Here is a 24140-nt window from a genome sequence, read left to right as displayed (position 1 = left end):
CCTTGTAATATTTTTGCAATCATTTCCACTGACCTTTAACAAGTCATTTGTAATCCTCAACACATCCTTAACAAGGCTAATCACTCATGCCTCCTTGTTAAGTGATAAATCGATCAGAGTTAACATGTAAGGGTATTTTACTTCTTTTGACCTTACCCCATACACACTTAAATTATGCCAGCACCTATTTGCTGAAAACAGCTGGTTGTTGCAGTTGAGAGGAAAGAAATACCTGTTTTAATGAGGAAATTTAGAATATGAGTAGAGGGGGCAATTTCTCTAATCACTCTAGGGCACTTTTCCCATTGGCACATTTCAATACATTTGTACCAAGTTCCTCTGGGCACATTTTAACATCCGCATCAACCCATTTGTTTTAAAATGTCAGAGTTTAAGATATGCGCATTAAATATTCACATAGGAGTTAGCCCCTGTCTGACAATATGCTCAATGGGTAAGAAAGTTGAAATATAGTGCTGGGATTTCTCCTGGTCAATTATTTCTTTTTCTAAGTTCCATCCAGAAGGAACCTTAAGGAATGCATTTAAAATATTGATCATAAAAGAAGCAGTATATTTCCTCCACTTTCTCACTTTAATGTAATTTTGCAGTGGTTGAGCTTTGCACACTGAGTTGTCAAAGCTTGTGACCCAATCTTCAAAACCAAGTTTCAGTCCAATTTTATGTGCAGTAGGCACAGGAGAGGAAATGTGAAGGTGTAAAGGCATTTTAGATTTTCTAATTACTAAAACCCATATTTTCTCATTTTACAGTACGATTTTTCATTTATTGAGCTGCATGCATTCAGTTGCCAAAGTTTCATTCAGTTGCCAAGAATCTGTCAAGTAACAGCCTGAAAACCAAGTGACTTTCATCTGTGTTGCAGATGTCGTCATTAAACTAAAACTTCTCCATGGCTTTGTTGAAATCAAGCCCAAAATAATTGTCATATTTTTCTGCAATAGAACAGTCAGTCCTTTCATTCCAAAAGAAGCTAACCACATGAAGCACTTATTGTAGAATAGAGAAAGGCATTTATCCCAACCCACCAATTCCGCTCAGGGGACCAGGTACAATTTGAATTCTGTGCATCCCATGTTAGGGTTTTCGCTACAATTACACAGCCCACAGCACAACACAACCCACATAATAATATGGTGAGAGAGTTCCAGAGAGTTGAGGTTTGGAACAGTAGCAGAGAAGTCATTGGTTTCTATTTTTGTCACTAGCAAACCTGTCCTTCTACAATCTACAGACTAACAAAATTAAAGTTTGCATTAAAGATTATTGTGTCCTTTCTTAGTTTCCCAACAAAACAAGTCATACATGCACTAGTACTGTACACACTAGTAAGGACCATTTGGCCATTCAAGTCTGTACTTGATTTTTTGAAGAACTAGTTTCATTTAATCCTACTCTCCTGCTCTTTCCCCATATTCAAGAAACTTTCTTTTCCTTCAAGCATTTATCCAAAGAGGCTACTATTGAATCTGCAAACACTACCCATCAGGCAGTGAATTCCAAATCCTAATTGTGTATTTTGTAAAAATGAGTTGCCTTATGCTGCCCTTTGTTCTATTGCTGTTCATCTTAAATATTAATCTTTTGGTTATCAACCATTTAGCCATTGCAGGCGGTCCCTATTTTATTTTATAATCCTTAAGTCTTCTCTGCTCCAAGTGAGAACATAGGAATGGCAGTGGGTCATTTAGCCCTTGGACATGTTTCACCATTCACTGAGATGATTGCTGATCTATGACCTGATCTTTAAAACCACACCTTTAACCCATATCCCTCAGCCAACGAGCTTCCCCTAGTTGATGTAACTGTGGCTCCTTAACACTGGAACCATTTTAGTAAATCACCTCTGCAACATCTCCAAAGACTTCATATTTCTCCTAAAGAGTTGTGTCCAGACCTGATCACCATACATTAGGTTGACTGTAGCTATGTTTCATGTTGGTTGGCATACCTGCCTGTCTTTCAAACTTTGTAGTCTAGGTAGACAGGTGGTGGCAGGAGTGATCTGAATGCAGAAGCCCCCCAAAAGAGCTGGCAGAACCCAACTCCACCCAATATTTACAGCACAATTGTTATAAGTTCACTAGTGAAGCACCGCTTCACACTGGAGTCCAAAGCATCTGTACGCACTGTTCAGTATTGCTTATCCTCAAGGTTCACAATGGAAAAGGTTCAGAGAAAGGAAGTCTAGTTGGGCCTTCAGTAAATCTCAAACATTTACGACTCAAACAGGGCACACTCCAAGCCTCCCTCAGCTGCGAGAGCCAACAACTCTCAGACTTAAAGCAAGCCTATTCCTGCTTCTATTTCTTATATTCTTAGGTACCCTATTCAAGGTTGCTTCAAAAGCAATCATACAAAATAATCAAACAGAGCTGTAATTCCCAGCAAATTGATCCAGCAAGATGGCTATTCCCTTGAAATAATGCACCTTTTACAAATACGTCTTCATTAGACAATACAGACTTTAACTGTGACTACTATTAATGTAAATCTTTACACTTATGATTAGTTGTAATCATAAAAAGTTGAATGCACAGAGAAAATATAAAAGGTGCACTTTTTCTGTGTGAGAGTGTCAGGGCAAGACACAATAAGAAAAGCCTTGGATTTATATTGCACCTTACCTTGTTTCCCAAAAACACCTCATAATGCTTCACATATAATACATTACAGTCATACTCAACAGCTGTTGTGTTGTGTTGTACTGTACAGAACAAGAATTCACAAGTTTTACTGAAATGAATGATCAATTATTTCATTTTTAGTGGCACAGATTAAATAAATCTTCAGGTGATATGCTTTTGTGGAGATGACATTGAATTGTTGGCTTGAATGGACACTCTCCATGGTCCAAAGGGAATGGTCCATAGGGCATCAGGAGAGCTTGCTGTTCATCTTCAGCAATGATGCAGGACCTTCATCATCCTCAATAGCACACAGGACTATGATATATTTTCCAAGAGCATTGATTCCTGGCATAACAGAGAGAAGCAGGGAACTGAGACGCTGAAGCACAATGAAGTATCCTGGATAGAACTGCCTAACTCTGCAGACACTAGCAAATATCAGTGTAATGAATGGGGATCAATATCGTTCAGAGATTTCTGAATCTAATGAACTAAGAACATGAATTTCGTGTACCAACTGGGGCTCATGTCCATTTAAAACCGTTACAGAATAGGTCAAGTTTTAACAGTTTGTTCAATTGTTTTTAGAAGTCAAGAGAAAAAAAAACAGCATCAGTAAACAAATTATATGCATGCTTCAATAACTTGTATCAATCCCATCACTGTCAAATGTCATAATATTAAATGGAATTCTATATTTACTTCAGGCACTGTGCTCCTAATAACAGGAAGTTGAAGCCCATAGTTCTCATTGAAAACACTCCTGTTCTTTGGGTGGGTTGGATCGTGCAAAATCTTCATATCCATGGCCAACTTGTGCTATTAAAAAGATGAGAGAGTAGTTGATTGAAATGTACTTATGCACGAATTGTTTGCTTGTAAATGATCTATTAGTAGTACAAAAAGGAAAGTTACACAAGGCAAAGGGTCTTGATCCGAAACATTGACTGTTTATTTCCCTCCATAAATGCTGCCTGACCTGCCGAGTTCCTCCAGCACATTGTGTGAGTTACATTTGTATACAGCTGACTGAATCTTTCTCCAGGAGACTTTTACTTTCTGCTCTGTGTTATGTTAATGTTTTCTTTATGTTCACCCTATAACATACAAGCCAATAAAGATAATATCCTAATTGTCTGGTGCAAAACATGATTACTATCTGCCATCACACCCCACATCACCTCCTCACCCCCAGCCCAACCCACAACCCCTTCTCCCCCACATCTTCCACAATGTAATCTCCTGGGAGAAGCAAAGATGGAAAAAAAACGCAAGATAAATACAGGGATAATTCCTCAATGACTCCTGTTCCAGAAAAGCATACTGTAGCAAGTGGGAGATACATTCTTCAATATCCACTGAACATTTATGGGCAGTGATATAAAATTTTGCACATCTCTTTTGAAGATCTGCACTTACCATACAAGCCAGCAATTTGCTATACAGATCATCAACCATTTGTGAAGGAACAGTTTTGGACATCTAACTTAATTCTACATTATATGCATTCCTTTGATCTCCCTATCCTATCTAACCCAAAGGTACATAGGAACACGAATTAGCCATTTGGATCCTCAATTAGATTATAGTTGATCTTTATCCCAACTCCATTTACCCACTATGATTCCATAACTCCTCATACCATCACCTATTAAAAAAAATCAATCTCAGTTTTGAAATTTTAAAGTGATTGAGTCTGGAGCCTATGCACATAGACTAAATCTTAATCTTTCATTATCTTAAAAAGTGCTTTATGTATATGATTCCTACAGTGAGAAACTGCAACTTTCTTGGTATTCTTTAGTAATTTCAAACTAGATATCCATTCCACTGACCCAACTATATATGCTCATATATGAAGGGGCATAAACTCTGCTTGATGAGGCCTAATGAAGGTTTAAACAAGAATAACATAGTATTCCTTGTATTGCATTCAGCCACACAGGCAATACGATCCAACGCTCTATTTGCTTCACAATGCTGGTCCTGATGCTTCAGGTATTCTTGTACTCTAATTCCCAGTTCATTCACCTCACTCAATAACCTTCATGATATAAACATGATTGGCATTTGAGTACACCTGAGAACAATGCTATATTTATTTTGTATTAAAAGCCATCCATTTATGTTGGCCCATTTCCCCAGCCTATGTGGGTTTTCTTTGCAATCTTGTTTTTCCATTCAATAGCCACATACACCTTGCTTACAATTTGTCCAGTGTCTCCCTCCCAATCATTGCAAAGTGTAACAGCTCCAGTGCTAATCCTTATGGGATCGCACTACTTACTGATCCCCAAGCAGAACTAATAGTATTGATAGCAACCTCTTATGTTCCAGAATCCAAAATTGGTTTGCTAATCCTTCTAGCCTATCATGTCTCGAACTAGCTTATTGAAATCAACTCTGTCTACCTCCTCAAAAAATTTATTGAAGCTGTGACATGTGAGCACATTTTAAAGGAATCTTAACTAGTCCCTTCACTATCAAGGCAGTGTATCTAAGGACAGTTTTGAAGATGTTTTGTGTCCTTGTGGGATGAGGTATGTAACCTGAAGGTCAGCAAAGGCATGAAAGTGGGGAAGAAGAAGGATATGTATTAGCAAGAAGAAAAAGAAATGAGCCCTATCTGTGCACACATAAACCTAAACATCTTCACCAGAATGAGCAGCGAATTATAGTACTTCCTTTCAATTATTATAACAAAGTACACTAATCTATCACATCCAACCTTCCTTCAATGAATGTATAAGGAATCAAATCGTACCATACATGACTGCACAGACCTGTATTTACCGTACAATAAGGTAGCATGATTACATTTTCACTCCAACCTTGTTTCAGATGTGTCTTATGAAATAAACTAATAGCTTGGAGGCAAAAATATGACTCGTTTTCTATTCCTGCCAAATGATGTAATTTCGTGCTGGTAAAACAACCTAAAGCCTTTTAGAGTCTGTGAACACTAACATATGCTAATAAGCTATAAATGACTGGTTCAGATGGGAAATTCAATTTTTCTTATTGCATTTTCAAGTACGTAAGTAGCTAAAACTGTGCAGTAATATGTAGATGCGTAGGTTTGATGTTTAATACAATTGGGCAAAATCAGTCACTTTAATATAGATTCTGCTCATCCGAGGTTTCAGAAATATCTTTTAACAGCTTTTTTCATGTAGAAATGAGCAATTAATGTTATTGTTGGTCTTCATACTGCACAGATATAAATATAATGGTGCTACAGCTAAAATTAATGTAAATTGGTTCAGCCTGCATAGAAGGAGTGACTTTGCCTCTTCTGCAAAGCAGCACGGTTTGTTTTAGTTTATCTCCCTCTCACGAAAATGGCAGGGTGCACCAGCAATTCTTCATTACCTGACCTAAGTTGTTGTTTACAAGGTGACTTTGATTGGATAATCAACATGAAACATCCCACACAAATTTGATTCTGCCCTCACCCAATGTTCACAGCATTGTATCCTACCGTCATCCAGGTTGAGAATGCACGCACAAAGAATGAACCTAGAATTGTTCTTATCTGACAGAATAGTGTATGTATTATTGGGAGCATGAGTGAGACAAAAGGAAAGCAATATTACCTACTGTTTCTATCTATTGAGCCTGCTTGGAAAATGCAGGTGTGCTGAGCCCGCTAATGAAATAACTATCTTGGCTAAAACTTACATCAAAGTGGCTTGGAAGTGGTACCAGAGAACACTTGGTTGCTCTGAAATTGTATTCCAGCATTGTTTTGCACCTCCAAGGAATTAGGAAATTAATCCTTACTTGTGATATAACCATCACTGCAAAGCCATTGTAATTGTCCTTGAGAAATAGAATACCTATCTGTGCAAATAGTGATTATGTGTCTGCTCCATTTGAATATTTAGATAAGCAGTAGGTCACTTTTATATCAAGTACTTTTCTGACTAATCAGATAGAGGTGCAGCTCTCAGTTTATGGAATCCAATGAAGCACGATTTTCTGCAACTACAGTTACACCTTAACATTTAACCTACATCATTTACATCTTTTGAGTATGTGAATTATGTTCCTCTTATTTGGTTGAAATAAGTGACCTCTGTAAACCATCTGGGGAGAATTTGGGGAGTATAAAAAATGGGATTAACGTAGGATTAGTGTAAATGGGTGATTGATGGTCGGCACGGTCTCAGTGGGCTGAAAGGCCTGTTTCCATGCTGTATCTCTCTATGATTCTATGGCTCTACAATCTATTCCTCGCAACATATCTTATAAATCTTGAATAAATGAGCACCAGATCCATGCTTCTCTAAAGAATAAAGTATCAGCACACTAAACCATTCTGGTTAACATACTGCAGACTAGGGATTATTGAACAAAGAATAGTTTGCTCTATTTTGTAGTACAGTGCCCTATAAATATTCCCAATAATCCACTCACTCTTGCTACTGTTTAGTGGTATTGGTCTTGAACCTTTACAGATTTTTGCATTAGAGTATCATCCTCCTCCTTCTTTCTCTACCAACTTTTTCAACATTTAAACACACAAACTGCTATGGCTCTTATACTGACACCATCCTGAGAAAAAAATTGAAAATCCATCGGTATTATTAATAAACATTCATTAAAATCAAACTAATAAGTATATGATACCTGAATTCCAGGTGAGGTGTGTTGAGGTGCATTTCCCAACTGAGGTCCTTGATGCTTTTTACGCAAAGATGGATAAACTTCAGGTTTCTTTATTATTTTGCTGTTAGGTGATTGGATTGCACTAAATTTTAAAAAAATGAAAAACATTAGTTCCTTATAGGTTTTGGAGACAAAAAGAAGTTTTGATGTAATCAAGCACATTATGTCTAATGGGATTAGCTGAGATTCTTCAAACTGGGATTTTAAAAAGCACAATGAATAATTACTGTGTATCACCCAGTATTGGGATTTGCAGATTGCATCTAGTACATAGAACCTAAAAGCTGCTTATTTACTTATGAATTCTATCATTTGTTTAGGTTAGATTTTTCAAGTTCTCATCAGCTTTAAATCTTTTAACCTTTATTTCCCCAGTATCCTTCACCTCCTCTCCTGAAAACACTGATTCATGCTGGGGAACATTCTCTGGTACTGACTGCTCTTCGCACAAATAACCATTCTATCACTGGATTAACAATGTGGAATATTAACAATATTAAAACAGAAAATACTAGAAAGGCTCAGCAAATCAGGCAGTATCTGCAGAGAGAGGTGATCTTTCATCAGAACTGGCAAAGGTGAGAAAACAAACATGTTTTAAGTTGCAGAGCAAGGTGGGTGTTTGAAAAGGAAGGTTAGTCCAGAGGGAGTAATGAGTTCTTCATTTAAAGTACTGCACTATCTTATAATGGAAAAGAATATACAGGAGTCATTCAGTTCATAATGTGTTCTGTCTCTTATTATTTCCAATGGTGTCTCTCCTGAACACATGGGAATGCTCTACTTACATTGTGCATCATATATGGCGACTCAAACGTCTCTGCCTCTCCGCAGGGAATTTCAAAAAAGAATTTTACTTCTTGATATTTTTCACAACAAAATAAAGGAAATACTTTCAATAAGGCCTGGTTCCCTTACACTTAACATTCCATTTATATGACCAAATAATGACAAATTGAGTTGGCATTAATAATAGGCACCGTATTACTTACTCTGCTAAACTGTGACCAGCTGGCAAATCTCTGTATTCTACAGCAGGAAGTGTCAACACTTGTCTATTGATGGAATTCAAGTACTCTGCCGCATGTCTCTACAATAAAATATATTCTCATCAGGATGTGGTAATTGAACAACCCCTGTATAAAGACAAAAACTGTTTTGGCTTGCACTGACCACTAACCTTAGATTTGTATAATTCATGTTGTCAAAGATACCATGTACATATTTTCCTTTAATTTAACTGAAAAGCTGAAAAAGGACAAGGTCAACACTCACTCTTTCCCCAATTTCATAAGTCATCAGACAAGTGGACAAGGAGGGGAATAATTATGGAATTGTAGCTGAGTTTTAATTACTGGATGTCTTCGAAAGCTTAGAAAAGTAGTAAGAAGCAGCAACAATTTTGAAAATCCTGCCAAAAAAATTCAATTGAACTTTTTCTCATGGTTATAGAATTGTAAACTATTTTCTTTTCCTCACAGTTGAAGCATTTTTCGTATGTTTATGTCACTCTGAAACTCGACCAAATGAGTGTCCCAGACAGTATTTCCACCTCTGAGTATACAGGATGGCAATGTTCACTGTAATTAGGTCATCCCAGGGAAACATGGTCTTCCCAGCACTAGACCAGGGCACACTTGTCAGGGAAGTGAATTATATAGCACTGATACCCCGAACATCCATAACTCTGACGGTTTCCCAATTTCCAGCACCCTCATCCATGCAATCCAAAATATCACTCCTAATATACTTATACCACTGTTAACTATCCAAATATGGGTGTTGCTGTCCAATTCCTTTACCTCATTGCCCGAGAATGTCAATTCATGTATGCCAGCCACCTGTGCCTCTTACACCCCATCCACAACAAAGGCCTAGTCAATGCAGAAAACATGCAATGCCCAGTCACTTAAGCCCAAGGTGCATAGATTAGGATGCACTGGAATTTCTGAGCATATATGTGCATGAAAAGTACAATTTTAGTTTATGAGGTGGTGCATTCCTTCAACCATTTACACAGGGCTTAGGTGTGCTTCTGACGAATGGTTCAAGGTTCTCAATGTCATCCTGAATGTGCCTTCTCCATTTTCATGGTATCAAGGAACCTCATGTCAGTGAGGATATTACACTTTGTCCAAAGAGGCTTTGAGAACATCCTTGAATTGTTTCCTCTTTTCACCTAGATAACAATGTAATATTACAATGCAATAATTGTAATATTACATCCCCAATTAAACAAAAATGTATTTCAACGATAGGTAAAGGTAGTATTGAGACTGCTGATTTGAAAACTCTGAGGCTGCTCTCAACGTAGAATATTATGTATAATGCTTCACAAAAACAACAACATCTTTAATGTGCAATGGGAATCCAAATGACATGACAACTGACACAATATCTGTGACTATGTATTCTAGAGAAATATATTTAAATTACATTTACTATATAACTTATAAATTAATCATTGTTGCACATACATTGCACTCTATGAGCAAAAATAAGATTTATGGTTTGATATTTTTAAAATCTCTCTCTCTCTTCTATCATGAAGACAGCTGGTATCGTTTTCCCAGGGTTGAAATGTCTAATACCAGAGGGCGTGCATTTAAGGTGAGAGGGGGTAAGTTCAAAGGAGATGTGTGGGGCAAGTTTTTTTTCCACACAGTGAGTGGTGGATGCTTGGAATGTGCTGCCAGGGGTGGTGGTGGAGACAAATTATTGTATTTCCAGAGGCTCTTAGATAGGCACATTAATGTGCAGGAAATAGAGGGATATGGACTTTGTCTATGCAGAAAGGATTAGTTTAGTTGGGCATTTGAATACTAATTTAATTAGTTCAGCACAACATCGTGGGCCGTAGGGCCTGTTCCTGTGCTTTACTGTTCTAAGGTGCTGACCCACAGTGAGGTACGTTTGCCCAAGAAAACAGCTGTTTTTCAGTGGAGCACTTATTCTACCATTTCTTCGACCTCTCAGGATTAAACCCGTGAACTTAATGCAAAAACAATTGTTTCACAATCTGGTCAGATATATTTATACTATTAATAACCATGACATCTGGAGCTTTACCCTGGTTTGAGCGGTTTAATCCCACACTTTGGGACAAAAAATTAATTATAAAGTGCACTTCATTTTTTTGACCCTGTAATGAAAATTCATAAAAGTGTTTAAATTAATTCAGTTGAAGCAGTAACAAATCAAACACTTCAAGAAGATTCATCTTTAGGAAAATAAATCAATTATTACTTTTGTGGACATGTAAAAACCTTCAGGAGTATGACACAAAAGATCAACAGAACTATTTTAGCACTGTAACATCAGTTTTCAGGACTGAAATTGAGACAAGTACCTTGAAAGTGTCATCTTTATCCTGTAAATATCTAACAACAAGCACCCCTGAACATCTACATCTGATCCATTTAGTTCCTCCAGCATTTCGTGTGTGTTGCTCCAGATTTCCAGCATCTGCAGAATCTCTTCTGTCTCCATTTTTCCCGCCTTGTTCACCCATGTCCATTAACGATATACTGATTTCTTGCCACACCAGCAGGGGGAGGTGGTTGTCCCATCTGCTTGTCCCTGGACAAGTTTCCCAACTGTAGGCTGTGTGTGGAACTAAAACCAGGCTTCTCGCCATGTTTGAAAGGATGCAGTGCACTTTTTAAAAATACTAATAAAATCCTTTTAATTCAGTAGGTGCCAAGTCCTGTCTGGAAGTACCCTCATTCAAAGGAAAAAATTAAATTGACAAAAAGAAAGAATGGTTCCAGTTATTTATTCTTTTTTTTACATTTATTTTCCTTTTTCTTTTCCAGCCTACTAATTCTACGTATTCATTAATGTATTCACCACAGAGGGAGGTTGTCAATGCTTCAAGAGCTTGTTAAAAGTGCAATCCATTTAGTCCATTCCCTGGTTATTTCCCCAATTCCTGCATTTTTCCTCCCCTACAAGTATTCATCAAGATCCCTTATGAAAGCTTATATTGAGCCAGTTTCCACTACCCTATCACACAGTACATTCCAAATCCTAACCACTCACTGTATAAAAAAGTTTTTCCTCATGTTGTGTTTGGTTTTTTGCCAATCATTTTAAGTCTATGCCCGACGGTTATCGACCCACAAGCCACTGAAATCTCTTTACTTATTTTGTGAAAACCTTGACAAGCTTAAATGTCTGAAACAAATCGCCTTAACCTTCCATACTTTATATTTATATTTATTCAGTGGAACAGGAAGAACCTTTGGAGAGAGAAACACAGATAACATTTCAGGTTAATGACTTTTCATCTGAAATGTAAACCCTGTTTCTCTCTCCACAGATGCTGCCTGATTTACTGAATATTTCCAGCAACTTCTGCTTTTAACGCAATTTCCAGCATTTATAGTCATTTGTTTTTATATTTTTTGTTTATTATGGCTGATTAATATTTACCAATTATTATTTATTAACCAGAAGAAGTACATTCAGGTTCACTGACCTTTAGCCCAATTTCAGTCCTGTGTATGGCTGTTTCAAGTGACTGAATGTCCACTGCCTCTCCTTCACTTTGTATTGTTATATGTGAGATTTTCTCCTTCAGCTCCTTCAGATCCTCTTGAACCTCAAGAGCAAACAGAATAAACAAGCAATCCTCAAATGTGACATTATTATCTATTAGCTATGTCTCATTTAGTACCACCCTCACCTCCAGGTCAAAAAGCTCTGAGTTCAAATCCCACTTCAAATCTTGAGCACAAAAAAACTGGCCTGCTTTAGCTATACCAAGGAAATGGTGTACTGACAGAAATACTGGTTTTTGGATAAGGAAGTGATGCTTTCTCAGATGGATGTAAAAGATCCCCATGGCACTATGATAAATAAGAGGAGTCATCCCTGTACTCCTGCTCAATATCCCTCAATCAAAAAAAAGGTTATTTGGTTGTTATCAGATTGCTTATTGAGGGAGCTTGATGTGCACAAATTGGCCATGTTCCATAAATTGTAACAGTGACTTTCAAACTATTCATTTCAAAGTGCTTTGGAATATTTTAAGTGCTATAGAAATCCAAGTCTTTCTTTCTTATCATTGTTTCAAGAAATACAGCCCTTTGGATGGAATAATGCAACGGTATCCAAACCATATCCATACTCCCCTGAAATGATGTGTTATCCCAAAATGTGCTTTTATATAGCCAACAAAGTTAACAATTCACTAAATGTTGCTGCTGTTGTAAGCCTGGACTTTTCATGCTGGTTGTATTAATGCCAAATATATGTTATTGCGACTCTCCCAAATAGCAGGATATTTCCTCCAAAATAATGCAAAATTATAGGAGTGTTTAAGAAAAAAGATTTTACTACAAATAATGCAAAGAAAGTCATCCTCATTAATCCTCTAGTTTTTCAATGACTAGTCAACCTTAATGTTTTAAAGATATATATCCAATTTGTTCTAATCACTTTATCACCCATTGGTCTTTTCTAGTGGACCATTTTCCAACCACCCACCCCATGAGATATCTGTCAAATCCCCTTCTGAAAAGTTATTGTTCCAGATTACAAAAGAAAAACAAAATTTTGAAAACAACTTTAATGAGGTAAAAACTCCAAAGTCACTTCCGAGAACCATTATCTCAGAAAACTTAAGACTGAATCACATAGATATTAGGTTAAGGGTTTTCAGGGGTGTCTTAAAGGGAGAGAAAGATAAAGAAAAAGAGTCTTAACGAGAGACTTTTAGAGTTTAAACCTCGGCACGCCCACCTGTGCTAGAGCAATTACATTCAGGAGTGATCAAGAGGACCACTGATATCTTGGGCTGAGGTAGAATACTTGGGGCAAATTCTTCACAGAGGGTGATGCGTATATAGAATGAGCTGCCAGGGAAAGTGGTTGAGGCAGGTACAATAACAACATTCAAAAGACATTTGGATAAGTAAATGATTTACGAGGATGTTGCTAGACCTTGAGGGACTGAGTTATGGAGAGAGGTTGAGCAGGATGGGACTTTTTTCACTGAAGCGTAGGAGAACGAGGGGTGATCTTATAGAGGTATATAAAATCATGAGGGGCATAGATAGGGTCAATGTGCACAGTCTTTTTCCCAGGGTTGGGGAATCAAGAACTAAAGGTTTAAGGTGGGAGTGGAGAGATTTAATATGAACCTGAGGGGGAAGCTTTTTCACCCAGAGGGTGGTACATACGTGGAATGAGTTGTCAGAGGAAGTGGTTGGGGCAGGTACAATAACAACTTTTAAAAGACAGATGGACAGGTACATGGATCAGAAAGGTTTAGAAGGTTATGGGCCAAACACTGGCAAATGGGACTAGCTTGGATGGGGCATCTCGGTTTGCATGGATGAGTTGGGTCAAAGGGCCTGTTTCTGTGCTGCATTACTCTTTTCTTGCACCTTATTTATCTACCTGCACTGCAATTTATCTGTAACTGTAACACTATATTCTGCAATCTGTTATTGCTCTTCCTTTGTACTATCTACTGATGTGATGAAATGATGTCTGGATGGCATGCAAAACAAAGTTTTTCACTGTATCTCAGTACATGTGACAATAATAAACCAATTTGCTCTAATACAGAGATAGGAAAGGACCCACAGCAGAAGTTGACAAGGGAGGATATGTTTAATCCAAGGTGTTGCTTAACCAGGAGCCAGAGTGGGTGGCGGGTGCGGGGCGGAATGGGACTCGGTGTGAGTTAGGACTTGAGAAGGTTGGGCTTCCCAGGGAGCAGGACGAGGGAGCGGCCGGGTGTGTGGGGCGATGCCGCGGCCGGGAGCGTGGGGCAATGCCGTGGCTGGGGTCGAGAGGGTTGAGAACTTCAAGTTCCTGGGAGTGAACATCACCAACAGCCTATCCTGGTCAAATCACGTAGATGCCACGGCTAAGAAAGCTCACCAGCGCCTCTACTTCCACAGGAGGCTAAAGAAATTCAGCTTGTCTCCTTTGACTCTCACCAACTTTTACCAATGCACCATAGAAAGCATCCCATCTGGATGCATCACGGCTTGGTATGGCAACTGCTCTGCCCAGGACCGCAAGAAACTGCAGAGAGTTGTGGACACAGCCCAGCGCATCATGGACACCAGCCTCCCCTCCATCTATACCTCTTGCTGCCTTGGCAAAGCAGCCAACATAACCCACCTGGGACATTCTCTCTTCTCTCCTCTTCCATCAAGTAGAAGATACGGGAGCCTGATGGCACCTACCACCAAACTTAAGGACAGCTTCTACCCCACTGTGATAAGACTATTCAACGGTTCCATTAGACGATGAGATGGACTCTGACCACACGATCTACCTTGTTGTGACCTCGCACCTTATTGCACTGCACCTTCTCTGTAGCTGTGACACTTTACTCTGTACTGTTATTGTTTTTACCTGTACTACCTCAATGCACTCTGTACTAACTCAATGTAACTGCACTGTGTAATGAATTGACCTGGACGATCGGTGTGCAAGACAAGTTTTTCACTGTACCTCGGTACAAGTGACAATAATAAACCAATACCCTCCCCCAAGGCCCTGGCCGACAGGAAGACACACAAGTACCTGGACCAGGATGTGCCCCACGTCGGTGTGGGCTTTGGTGGCGTGTTTGGCCATGTCGGGAGCACGGCCTCCCGCTGCCCTCACCACCTCGCCATCTTTACCCGCAGGCCAGCTGGGTTCCCGTGGCAACAGAACACAACCCCTGCCACTGGGCCCAAACCGGGGGAAATCCCTCACCCTCACAGTGATCAAAAGTCACAGTTCACACATGTACCCCATACTTTGCACAGAAACCTGATTAATAATGTATTATATTTAAGAATAAACCCTTACTCCCTTTATTTATACGTTTATGGTGTATTTAACAATGTAATTGAAACATATATCCCCCTCCAATGGCAAAGTGGTACAGTCCTCCCTCAGAGCCTGCCAAGAAAGTAATAAAGAAACCCTTTAATGAATATATATTTACGTTTAAAGAATATATTATGTTTACAGATTGCAGCAGTGAGCAGTAGTTAATGTTAGGGTGATGGATTTAGCTGTAAAGGCTGCGTTTGGGGCCGTTGCTAGGGTGGAAGCCCGGGCGGAGGCGCGGCGTTGCCAGGGTGAGAGGTCGGAGTTGGCCGCCGGGGATGGAGGCGCCGAGCGTCCTGCTGGTGAGCTGCTGCCCGGCCTTCGAGGAGGAGAGGCTGGTGAGAGGTGAGCAGGGGGTCGGACGGAGGGGGGTGGAGTGGAGTGGAGGCTGGGTCCCGGGTCTGTCCCCCCGCCAAGCCTGGGGTATTGGATCCAATGATTAAATCAGCCGCGCCCTGCCGACTCCGGGGCCTACAAGCACAGGAGGAGGCCATTAGGCCCATCCAGTCCGTGCCTTCTCCCCCTACAGCAATCCTGTCCCCTCCGGAGTGCTGCACGTTGCTTAATAATTATAATATTATTTATAAATATGAGAGTATTACACCCTTGTCAGGAATACCCATAACCAGTGGCGTACATTTGAAGTGTGATCACGAGGAAACACCAGAGCCAACTGCAGGCAGCAAACTCCTTGTCGCATTTGTTTTCTTTAAGTCAAAGTCCAGTTTATTGTTACGTACCAGCAACAATAGAAACACAACGAGCCATGTTTAAATGTTAGAATCTATTTATTAATAACTACTTGTAAGAATAAGGGAAATCAAAAGTTAGATATCAGACATTAACCCTAAAGTAAACCCGAAGTGCGTGTGTGGCAAGTTCCCAAACCCCCAAGTCTGGGAACAGTTCTCAAAGTTCAGTTCAGCAAGTCGTGAAGCAAAACGATGAGCAAAGGCTTTTGAAAGCCACATTAGGACGTAGAGAAAATGTGTTTACGAATTCCACAAGTTCCACGATGGAACCAGTACGACACCCCCAATCGCCGAAGAACTCTGTTGCTTTTAGTCAGAGATATCTGCCACTCCGAGGGCACTCGATACATGGTCGTGCACAGATATACCTGATTACTGGTACAGGTTAACGACAAAGTGGACTCCACAGATTACTCCAAAAATCCATATGTGGATTGTAAGGTGACAGTCACAACGATTGTGCTTCACTTGTAAATACAGAGACTGGCAGTCAGTGCTACCAACTCACTCTCACTCTCACTCTCAGTCTCTCACTCTGTCTGTGTGCGGTTGCCAGCTCTTCAGTGAATTCCCCTTCAGACTCTTACATTATTCCAATTATAGATGTTTTTCTTGCTCCCACTTGTAGCAGTCGGATAAAGCCACACACATTACCGCACTACCATCCAAGTGCCTTAAAGGGACACTCACCAAGGAGCAACCTGGCTCGTAACAATTGTCATATGCATAAGTACATGTATGCACTAGTGCGATGAAAAACCTACTTGCAGCAGCATCACAGGCACATAGCATCATATAAGCAGCATTCACTAGAAGAACATAAACATAAATTATACACAGTTTTTACAAGAAAGAACAGAATTAAAGCGAAAAAAAGTCCATCTTAGTGCAAAGTGATGATAGTTTTGCTAAACTGTGATGATTAGGGTTGTGCAAGTTGGTTCAAGAACCGAATGGATGTAGGGAAGTAACTGTTCTTGGGAAGTGAATGTCAGTGCTGAGGTAAGCATTTATTTTCCATCCTTAATTGCTCCCTTTTCTGTCGTGGCCATCGTAGAAGACGGTTAAGAGTCGACTGCTGTTACCCCTCAAGTTATTTTCCCTCAGTTCCCTTTGAAGTGCCGATTGACTCTAATCATTCTTTCTGATAATAAACTATTACATTCTGATGAGATGTTAAACTGAGGACCAATCTGCTCTCTTGGGATATTAAATTTCCCAATATATTTATTGTGAGGGGCAGTGTTATCCCTATGTCCTAGCCACTATTTACCCCACATCATCACTGAAACTGATAAATGATGGCGCAGTGGCTACTAACTGCTGGTTACTAGTCCAATAACTTAATGGGTAGGTTGTTTGATTAATATTCACAGGCCTAGACTATTGATCCAGGACAGGAGTTCAAGTTCTACTGGATCTTCAATTAAATTTTTAAAAAGCTAATATCGATAACAGTGATCATAAAACCTCTGGTTTGTTACTTTCCCTCAGACTCGACCCCTACTTAGAATGGCCTAGTTGTGACTCCAGATCCACTTATGTGGTTGACACTTCCTTCTGATGAGTTCGGTGATAGTGTTGGTTAAGGTACTGGATGAGCAGCCAATGTTCTGGACCATTGAAGAGACTTGAGTTTAAATTCCACCATGGCAATTGGGGAATTTTAATTCGAATCATTAAATAAGTCTGGAATTTAAGGAGAAAAAGCTGGTCTCAGTAACGGTAAGCACAAAGGCACTGGATTGCCACAAAAAACTCATGTGATTCACTAATGTCCTTGAGGGAATGAAAAATGTCATCCTTATCTAGTCTGGCCCATTTATGTACCAAAAATCCTATGGGCAGTTTGGGGTGATTTATCCCACCTTTGGCAATTCAAATTGGGCAATGAAACCTCTTCCCATTGACACCTATATCCCATGAGTGAATGAACTTATTTTTAGAAAAAGATAAATTACAGAGAAGGAAGGAGATTTGGCTGTCTTTTAATTAATCCATCCAGAGACCTGATGTATTGCTGCAGTCAGAAGTATCTAGGATACGAGTGCTTGTATTTCCCACACATATGCCCTATGCATTAAGGGAAAAACAACTTTGCTAACTGAAGTATACACAATACTTTTAGGATATTAGTTATTTTCTTTTTTACCAAAAATATCTTGTTTGAAAAGCAATCTGAAATTGAATGTCTTGGTGCAAATATGCATCAATTTCCCAAATTTACTTATGCATTTGAGATCAAGTGGTCGGTATTATTTACATAATCCTAAAATGGCCTTGTTTATTTGATTTGCTGTTTGCATTCTTGCCTCAGAAGTATGGCATCAGAGACTTGAGTACATGTTGGCACTCTGCCGTACCAAGAGAGTGCAGCTCTGTCAAAATTGCTATCTTTGTGATGAGAAATCAAGCCAAGGTTCTGTATGTGCTTCCTGATTGATGTAAAGGATTCTGTGGCTCTCTGAAGAAGAGTGGGGGTAATCTCCTTGTTATGTTATCTAATGTTTCACTAGAATCAGCAACATAAATAAGTGATCTTACAATTTATTTCATTGCTGTTCATTGGACAAATTAGCTGCTTTCTTTCCAATATTACAAAATGATTACATGTAAGACCATTTTTTGGTGAAGTGCCTTTTGGGAGCATTCTGAGTTCATGAAAGGTGTTATATAAGATATCTTTATTAGTCACATGTACATCAAAACACACAGTGAAATGCAGCTTTGCGTAGAGTGTTCTGGGGACAGCCCGCAAGTGTTGCCACGCTTCCAGTGCCAACATAGCATGCCCACAACTTCCTAACCCATACGTCTTTGGAATGTGGAAGGAAACCGGAGCACCCGGAAGAAACCCGCACAGACACGGGGAGAACGTACAAACTCCTTACCGACAGTGGCCAGATTTGAACCCGGATCGCTGGCACTGTAAAGCGCTATGCTAAAGCTGAGAACAAGTTAGGTTATTTGTAATGCTTAGGCTTTTGCAGTTCTTTACTTTGTGAATTAGGTTAATTTTAGAGCCAGCCATATATTGTACAGAAATTTATGCTAAATTCAGTGCAGTGTGATTTTTACTAAGTCTTAAATCTGTTTTAAGTTCAGAGAGACCCAGCATAAATTTATAAAGGGTAAATCATGTCTGATAAAACTGCTTGTACTATTTTTGAAAGGTAACTGAAGTAGTTGAGAGGGGCACCTGGGTTATTGTGTTTGTTGTATGAATTACACCACCATTTGTGTACACTTGGAACCATTTTGCATTGAATGCAGCCTCCAAATGCTAACAGCAATACATTCTGTCCCTCAAGAGGAAAGTTGTACTGCAGAAGATCTCTGACCTGAATTCCTTTGGACTGATCAGTACTGGGATTTTCAGATCATAAATTCCAATCTTTGTTAATATTTAAGTGGTGTTTCATAAATATACAGTGGATCCAGAAAACATTTCAATAGAGTCATAACACACATAAACGAGCCCTTCGGCCCACCACATCCACGCCAACCTTTTGCCCATCTACACTAATCCCATTTGCCCACATTACGTTTGTATCCTTCTATGCCTTGCCTTTCTAAGTGTCTCTTAAAAGTAATGATTATAACTGATTCCACCACCTCTGGCAGTGAGTTCTCAACCACTCTCTATAAATAAACAAAAGAAATTCCTCTTGAATCCCCTTTAAGACTCCTTACTCTTACTCTCACCTTCAACCTATGCCCTCTTGTTTTACATACCATGGGAAAAGTATGCTATGTATACCTTTCCTATCAGGTCATGGAGAGAGAATGGACAGGCTGGGCTTGTTTTCACTTCAGGTCCTCCAGTACAGGCAATATCCCGGTGAATCCCTTGTGCACTTTCTCTGCTGCAACCACATTCTTCCTATGGTGTGGCAACCAGAAGAGCGCAGAATACTCCAAGTCAGACTAACCAGTGTTTTGTAAAGTTGCAGCACAATATTTATTGCGTTTATTTTATTACATTTGTAAAGATATCTTGAAGAATCACTTAATGAAGTTTGGATTTCAGACTGTGGTTATTCAAGTTGGATATCTTTTGCTGCAGTAGAAGTTAGGAGTTGGTTCATCTAATGCTTGAGCATTGCAATGACAAACCCTTCTCTGGGGAATCTGAACTTAAAGTATAACTGAAGTACCTTTTCCAGAATGATGATGTAAATGCAACCTCAGTATGTCCCATTATTATTGGCATCAGCTGTATTGAAGCTTTTGTAGCCATGTAAGATTTACTGCTGATTCTGTAACTTTTTCTTATTAAAATCAATGGTTTATAGTAAATCAGTAATCCTATTACAAAACTTGCACAGGGTAAAATCAGTTAACTTTAATTCCCAATAGCATGGTTTATACATGAGAGCTGCTTTCTTGAGAGCCTTGCTAAAGTCTTCTGTCATCAAATAAAGGTCAGCCTTGGTAAAATTAATGGCAAGTTGGTATTGGTTTAGTACTGACATTGGTCTTGACACATGCTGCTATAAATTGGAGACAGAGTCACATTTCTTCTTCATCTGTTTGATTGAGATCCTGTTTTTTTTCCCTACCTTGAAGTGTTCCATAGCCTTGCTTCATGCTATTAGAATGATCGTCTCCTGCTGTTTGCCCATGGTCTCTTCCCCATCATTTGTTTTCTGGCTCTGAAATGTTGACAGCTGATAGTCAGCACTCTTTAGGCTTACTGAAGGCAAAGGAATCCATTTAGGAAAGTGGCCAGAACTAGTATCCATTCCATCAATCCCTGTTTTTTCTCTCGGCACTTCTAGCAGTAACATGTTAATTTTTTTTTGTCCTGCAGATACCAGGCATCGTCTGATATATCTTGCAGCCATAAATTGTGTGTAATTCTATGCCTCAATAGGAAGCAGCTAGTTGTTGTTTGAACAATATCCACCAAAGTGTGTTTAAAAAAAAACAGAAATTATCTATGGATATCACAGTTCTTACATTGAATCACATGGACAGAGGTCTTTTTTGTTTCTCCATCTCTTTCTGAATTAGCAAATTTTACCTTTGACAGGACTTGGATCCAGTCCCATCCTCCACCATTGTGCTGGTGTCACCAGTAATTGGGGGGAAAAAACTAACCCGTTCAAAGCGGATCCAAGAGAAAATCAGAGAGGTAACTGGAAAAAAAAGTTGAGATTTTATGTTCTTGAATATTTTTTGTTTATTAGTTATAAAAATATTATAAATGAGGTAGGGTGAGAGAGAAAAAGAGAGTTTGTGTGCGAGAAAGAGATTGTTTGAGGGCAAGGGGTATTTCACTGGTAAAAATCATCCAGTTAGGTAATTGCATACTTATTTCTGCAGTTATGCTGGAGTACACATGTTGGTTGATCATTGACAAGAATGAGGTGACTGGAGACAGCAGGTCGTGTAATAGCTCCAGGAATATTTCAAACCAGAGTTAGAGCGCCATATTAGACTTCCATTTGAAACAAAGATGTAAAAGTTGTATTCCCACTCATGATTGTTGGCAGATGTTTTCTGATAGATAATTGTGAAGAGTTAGTTAGAAATGAGTTTGAATTCTCCATCATTGCATATCCATCTCTCAGTATTTAGACTTGCACAGAATGGTTACTGGAGTGAGGCCTTCTTGGCATGCAGTTTAATATCCTTTTACAAAAAACTTCAGTAAAGGAGAAAAGCATGCCCAATAACTTTGATTGCAGCTATCAGGTTTTTTTTTGGTTTTGCTCTCTGTAAATTTCCAAGCTATTCACGTACATGTAATCCATTGTGCATGCAGGAAAAATCGTCAAACAGATTTAAGATGAATGACTAGTTAATTTTTTTTTGATGAGGGCATTTGTTAGCCAAGTTCACATGATAGTTCCTGTTTTTTTTCCTAATATCTTCCCAGACAAAATAGGGACAGCTTGTTGGAATTTGGTCAAACTAAGGTGGTCTTGTGAGCACAAGGAAAGATTTGTGTATGTGAAATGATTACTTTGACCAGGTAAATGGCATCTTAATGCAATGCACTATCTTGTAATAATTGCATTAGGTGCTGAGCACAACCACAGTTTGCCATTTCATATCCATGGCAGCATGGTCTTGTGTTCAGCAAGTGAAGTTGATAACAGTAAAATTACTTCTTAGCAAGTTCAATGATGGTCTGCATGTCAATAAACATTGATCTGCTGGAAAACACAGCTGTTTGCTATGAAAACACAAACTTTTCAGCATTATTCAGTCATGGAAATGCTTGTGCTGCAAGGTGAAGTATTTAGTTTCACTCTTTGCAGTATAACAAGCCAGTGCCGTTGTGAAAATGTTTAGGGTGATAAATTGCAATCGTGAAGAAAAGGTAAATTGGACTAAAAATGAAATGCCTGAGTGCTTACGTAAATTAGGCCCAGCCAAGTGAAACATGATGGGCATTATTTTGTTTTTATTTTAAATCTCTTACAGGGCTTGGGTTGCAAGCCTTGGGTAAGTGTTTCACTTAATTTGATGTAGCTTGAGTTAGCTTTAAGTATGAATGCTGATTGTCAAGTGGCTATTGCAAAGCATTGTGAACAAAGTATAACCTAAGTTTGTTAAGGGAATTGGTCCTAATGATGCAGTACATTTTACTAGGTTAGTAGAAAAAAATGCAATGAAATGTAGCCTTGTGCACCTTGCTGTTGTATGCCAAAGTACTGTTTGGATGAATTCATAAAAGGTTCACAAGCTCTATGTAAATCTCCACCCTATTCAAATACACAGATTTAAGATGAATGGTTAGTTAATAATTTTTCTGATGAGGGCTTTTGTTAGTCACGTTCCACAAAAGTTCCTGCTCTTTTCCTAATGTTTTCCTGGACAGCTACAAAATAGGGACCGGGTTTAAGTTCTTCCCCAGAAGAGAGTACTACTTGGGACTGATGCTTTGGCATGAATAACGTTATACTCTGGAGTGAGGTTCAGATTTAAGGTCAGAATTAAGCTGAGCTAACAGTCCATCACCTCCATTTGCTTCCATCTTCACCAGTGATCAATCTAATCATGAGCTCAGTGTTGCACAATTCAATGTTCTTGTTGGGTACATTTAAATAGAACAAATTTTGTTGATCTTATTTTCATTATTTAGATAATGTTGCACTGGCAAAATACTAGAGGCAGCATTGCAGAGGAGATTCTTTGGGAGGACTAGTATATATTACTGGAAAGGACAGTTAAGTTTCTGTTAAGGATGAACCTTGGCATACATTGGCATACCTTTGTCAAAATTATTTGTGAAGGAATAATTTGAAAGTGGGTTAAAGGCATTGTGACTTGAATTTACTTATTGGGAAATTATTATATTGAATAATGTATCTAGCACATTTAAATTTAATCCTCCTTTCTGGTTTACATTTGAAACAATTATGTGACATAACATAATCTCAAGTTTAAGGGATATCTTGCCAAACAACTGCACTGAGCAAACACTGACAGTTACTTTAACAACAGTTAGACTTTGTGACCTTAATAGAACACAAACTACTTTGGCAGAATTGTTGCATGGTGTGATACTCCTGATTTTTACGTGCCATAATTTGCTTGGAGCATTGCCACAGGGAAATACTGGTTTTTGTTTTAAATTTATTGCTGAAAAGAAAACGGAAAGGAAGGTCAACTTAAAGATTTCCGCTGGCAGATTGATTTTGTCTCCAGATTGATTTTTGGCTCCTTGATGTCCCTGCGTTGTAATAGGTTCCTACTTATGTAGATTATATGCTGCACAAATTATAGCACAGGGAGGGAGAAACTGAGTTAATGTTTTAAATCAATGACCTTTCATTAGATTTAGGAAAAGTTAGAAAACAAATGAGTTTTAAATTGCAGAGTAGTGGAGGGAACAAAGGGAATATCTGGCAGAAGGTGGAGAGAAACTGAGGAGATTGAATAATGCAAGCAGTCGTGGTGCTGGCTGAGAGAAAATGGTTAAGATTTGTTAATTGCAGATGATCTGGGTAAAGGAGATGTAAATAAAAAATGAATGAAGATAGTGGAAAGTGAAAAAAAGTGCTAGAACAGAGATGCAGAACACTACAATTGCTGGAAATCTGAAATTTTAAAAAAGTATGCTCAAGGTACCCAGCAAGTCTGGCAGCATCTGTGGACAGGGAAGGATTGAGGAAATATGTTGTTGATCTTTGATTTGAATAGTGCAAGAGGCCAAAGACAGGAGTTAAAATGAGAGTGGATGGAGAATTAAAATGACAAGCAACTG

The 24140-nt window shown here is 38.9% G+C and overlaps 2 protein-coding genes across 2 annotated transcripts in view; one reads left to right on the top strand and one right to left on the bottom strand.

Annotated features, from left to right (window-relative positions):
* Window positions 1-14939, bottom strand: part of iqch (IQ motif containing H) — a 105430-nt gene extending 90491 nt beyond the window's left edge. Inside the window, 5 exon segments of the mRNA XM_052040366.1 lie at window positions 3354-3470; window positions 7284-7404; window positions 8315-8412; window positions 11803-11925; window positions 14871-14939. Of these exon segments, the coding sequence (XP_051896326.1) occupies window positions 3354-3470; window positions 7284-7404; window positions 8315-8412; window positions 11803-11925; window positions 14871-14924 (513 nt within the window). The 5' untranslated portion in view covers window positions 14925-14939.
* A 492-nt stretch (window positions 14940-15431) lies between these two features.
* aagab (alpha and gamma adaptin binding protein) overlaps window positions 15432-24140 on the top strand; it is a 42543-nt gene continuing 33834 nt past the window's right edge. Inside the window, exons 1-2 of the mRNA XM_052040259.1 lie at window positions 15432-15512; window positions 20955-21056. Of these exons, the coding sequence (XP_051896219.1) occupies window positions 15446-15512; window positions 20955-21056 (169 nt within the window). The 5' untranslated portion in view covers window positions 15432-15445. The remainder of the gene's footprint in view (window positions 15513-20954; window positions 21057-24140) is intronic.

This window comes from Pristis pectinata, chromosome 28, assembly GCF_009764475.1.
Source record: "Pristis pectinata isolate sPriPec2 chromosome 28, sPriPec2.1.pri, whole genome shotgun sequence".
Taxonomy (NCBI): Eukaryota; Metazoa; Chordata; class Chondrichthyes; order Rhinopristiformes; family Pristidae; genus Pristis; species Pristis pectinata.
The sequence above is the reverse complement of the archived record's forward strand: the minus strand, read 5'-3'. Positions and strand labels throughout refer to the sequence as shown.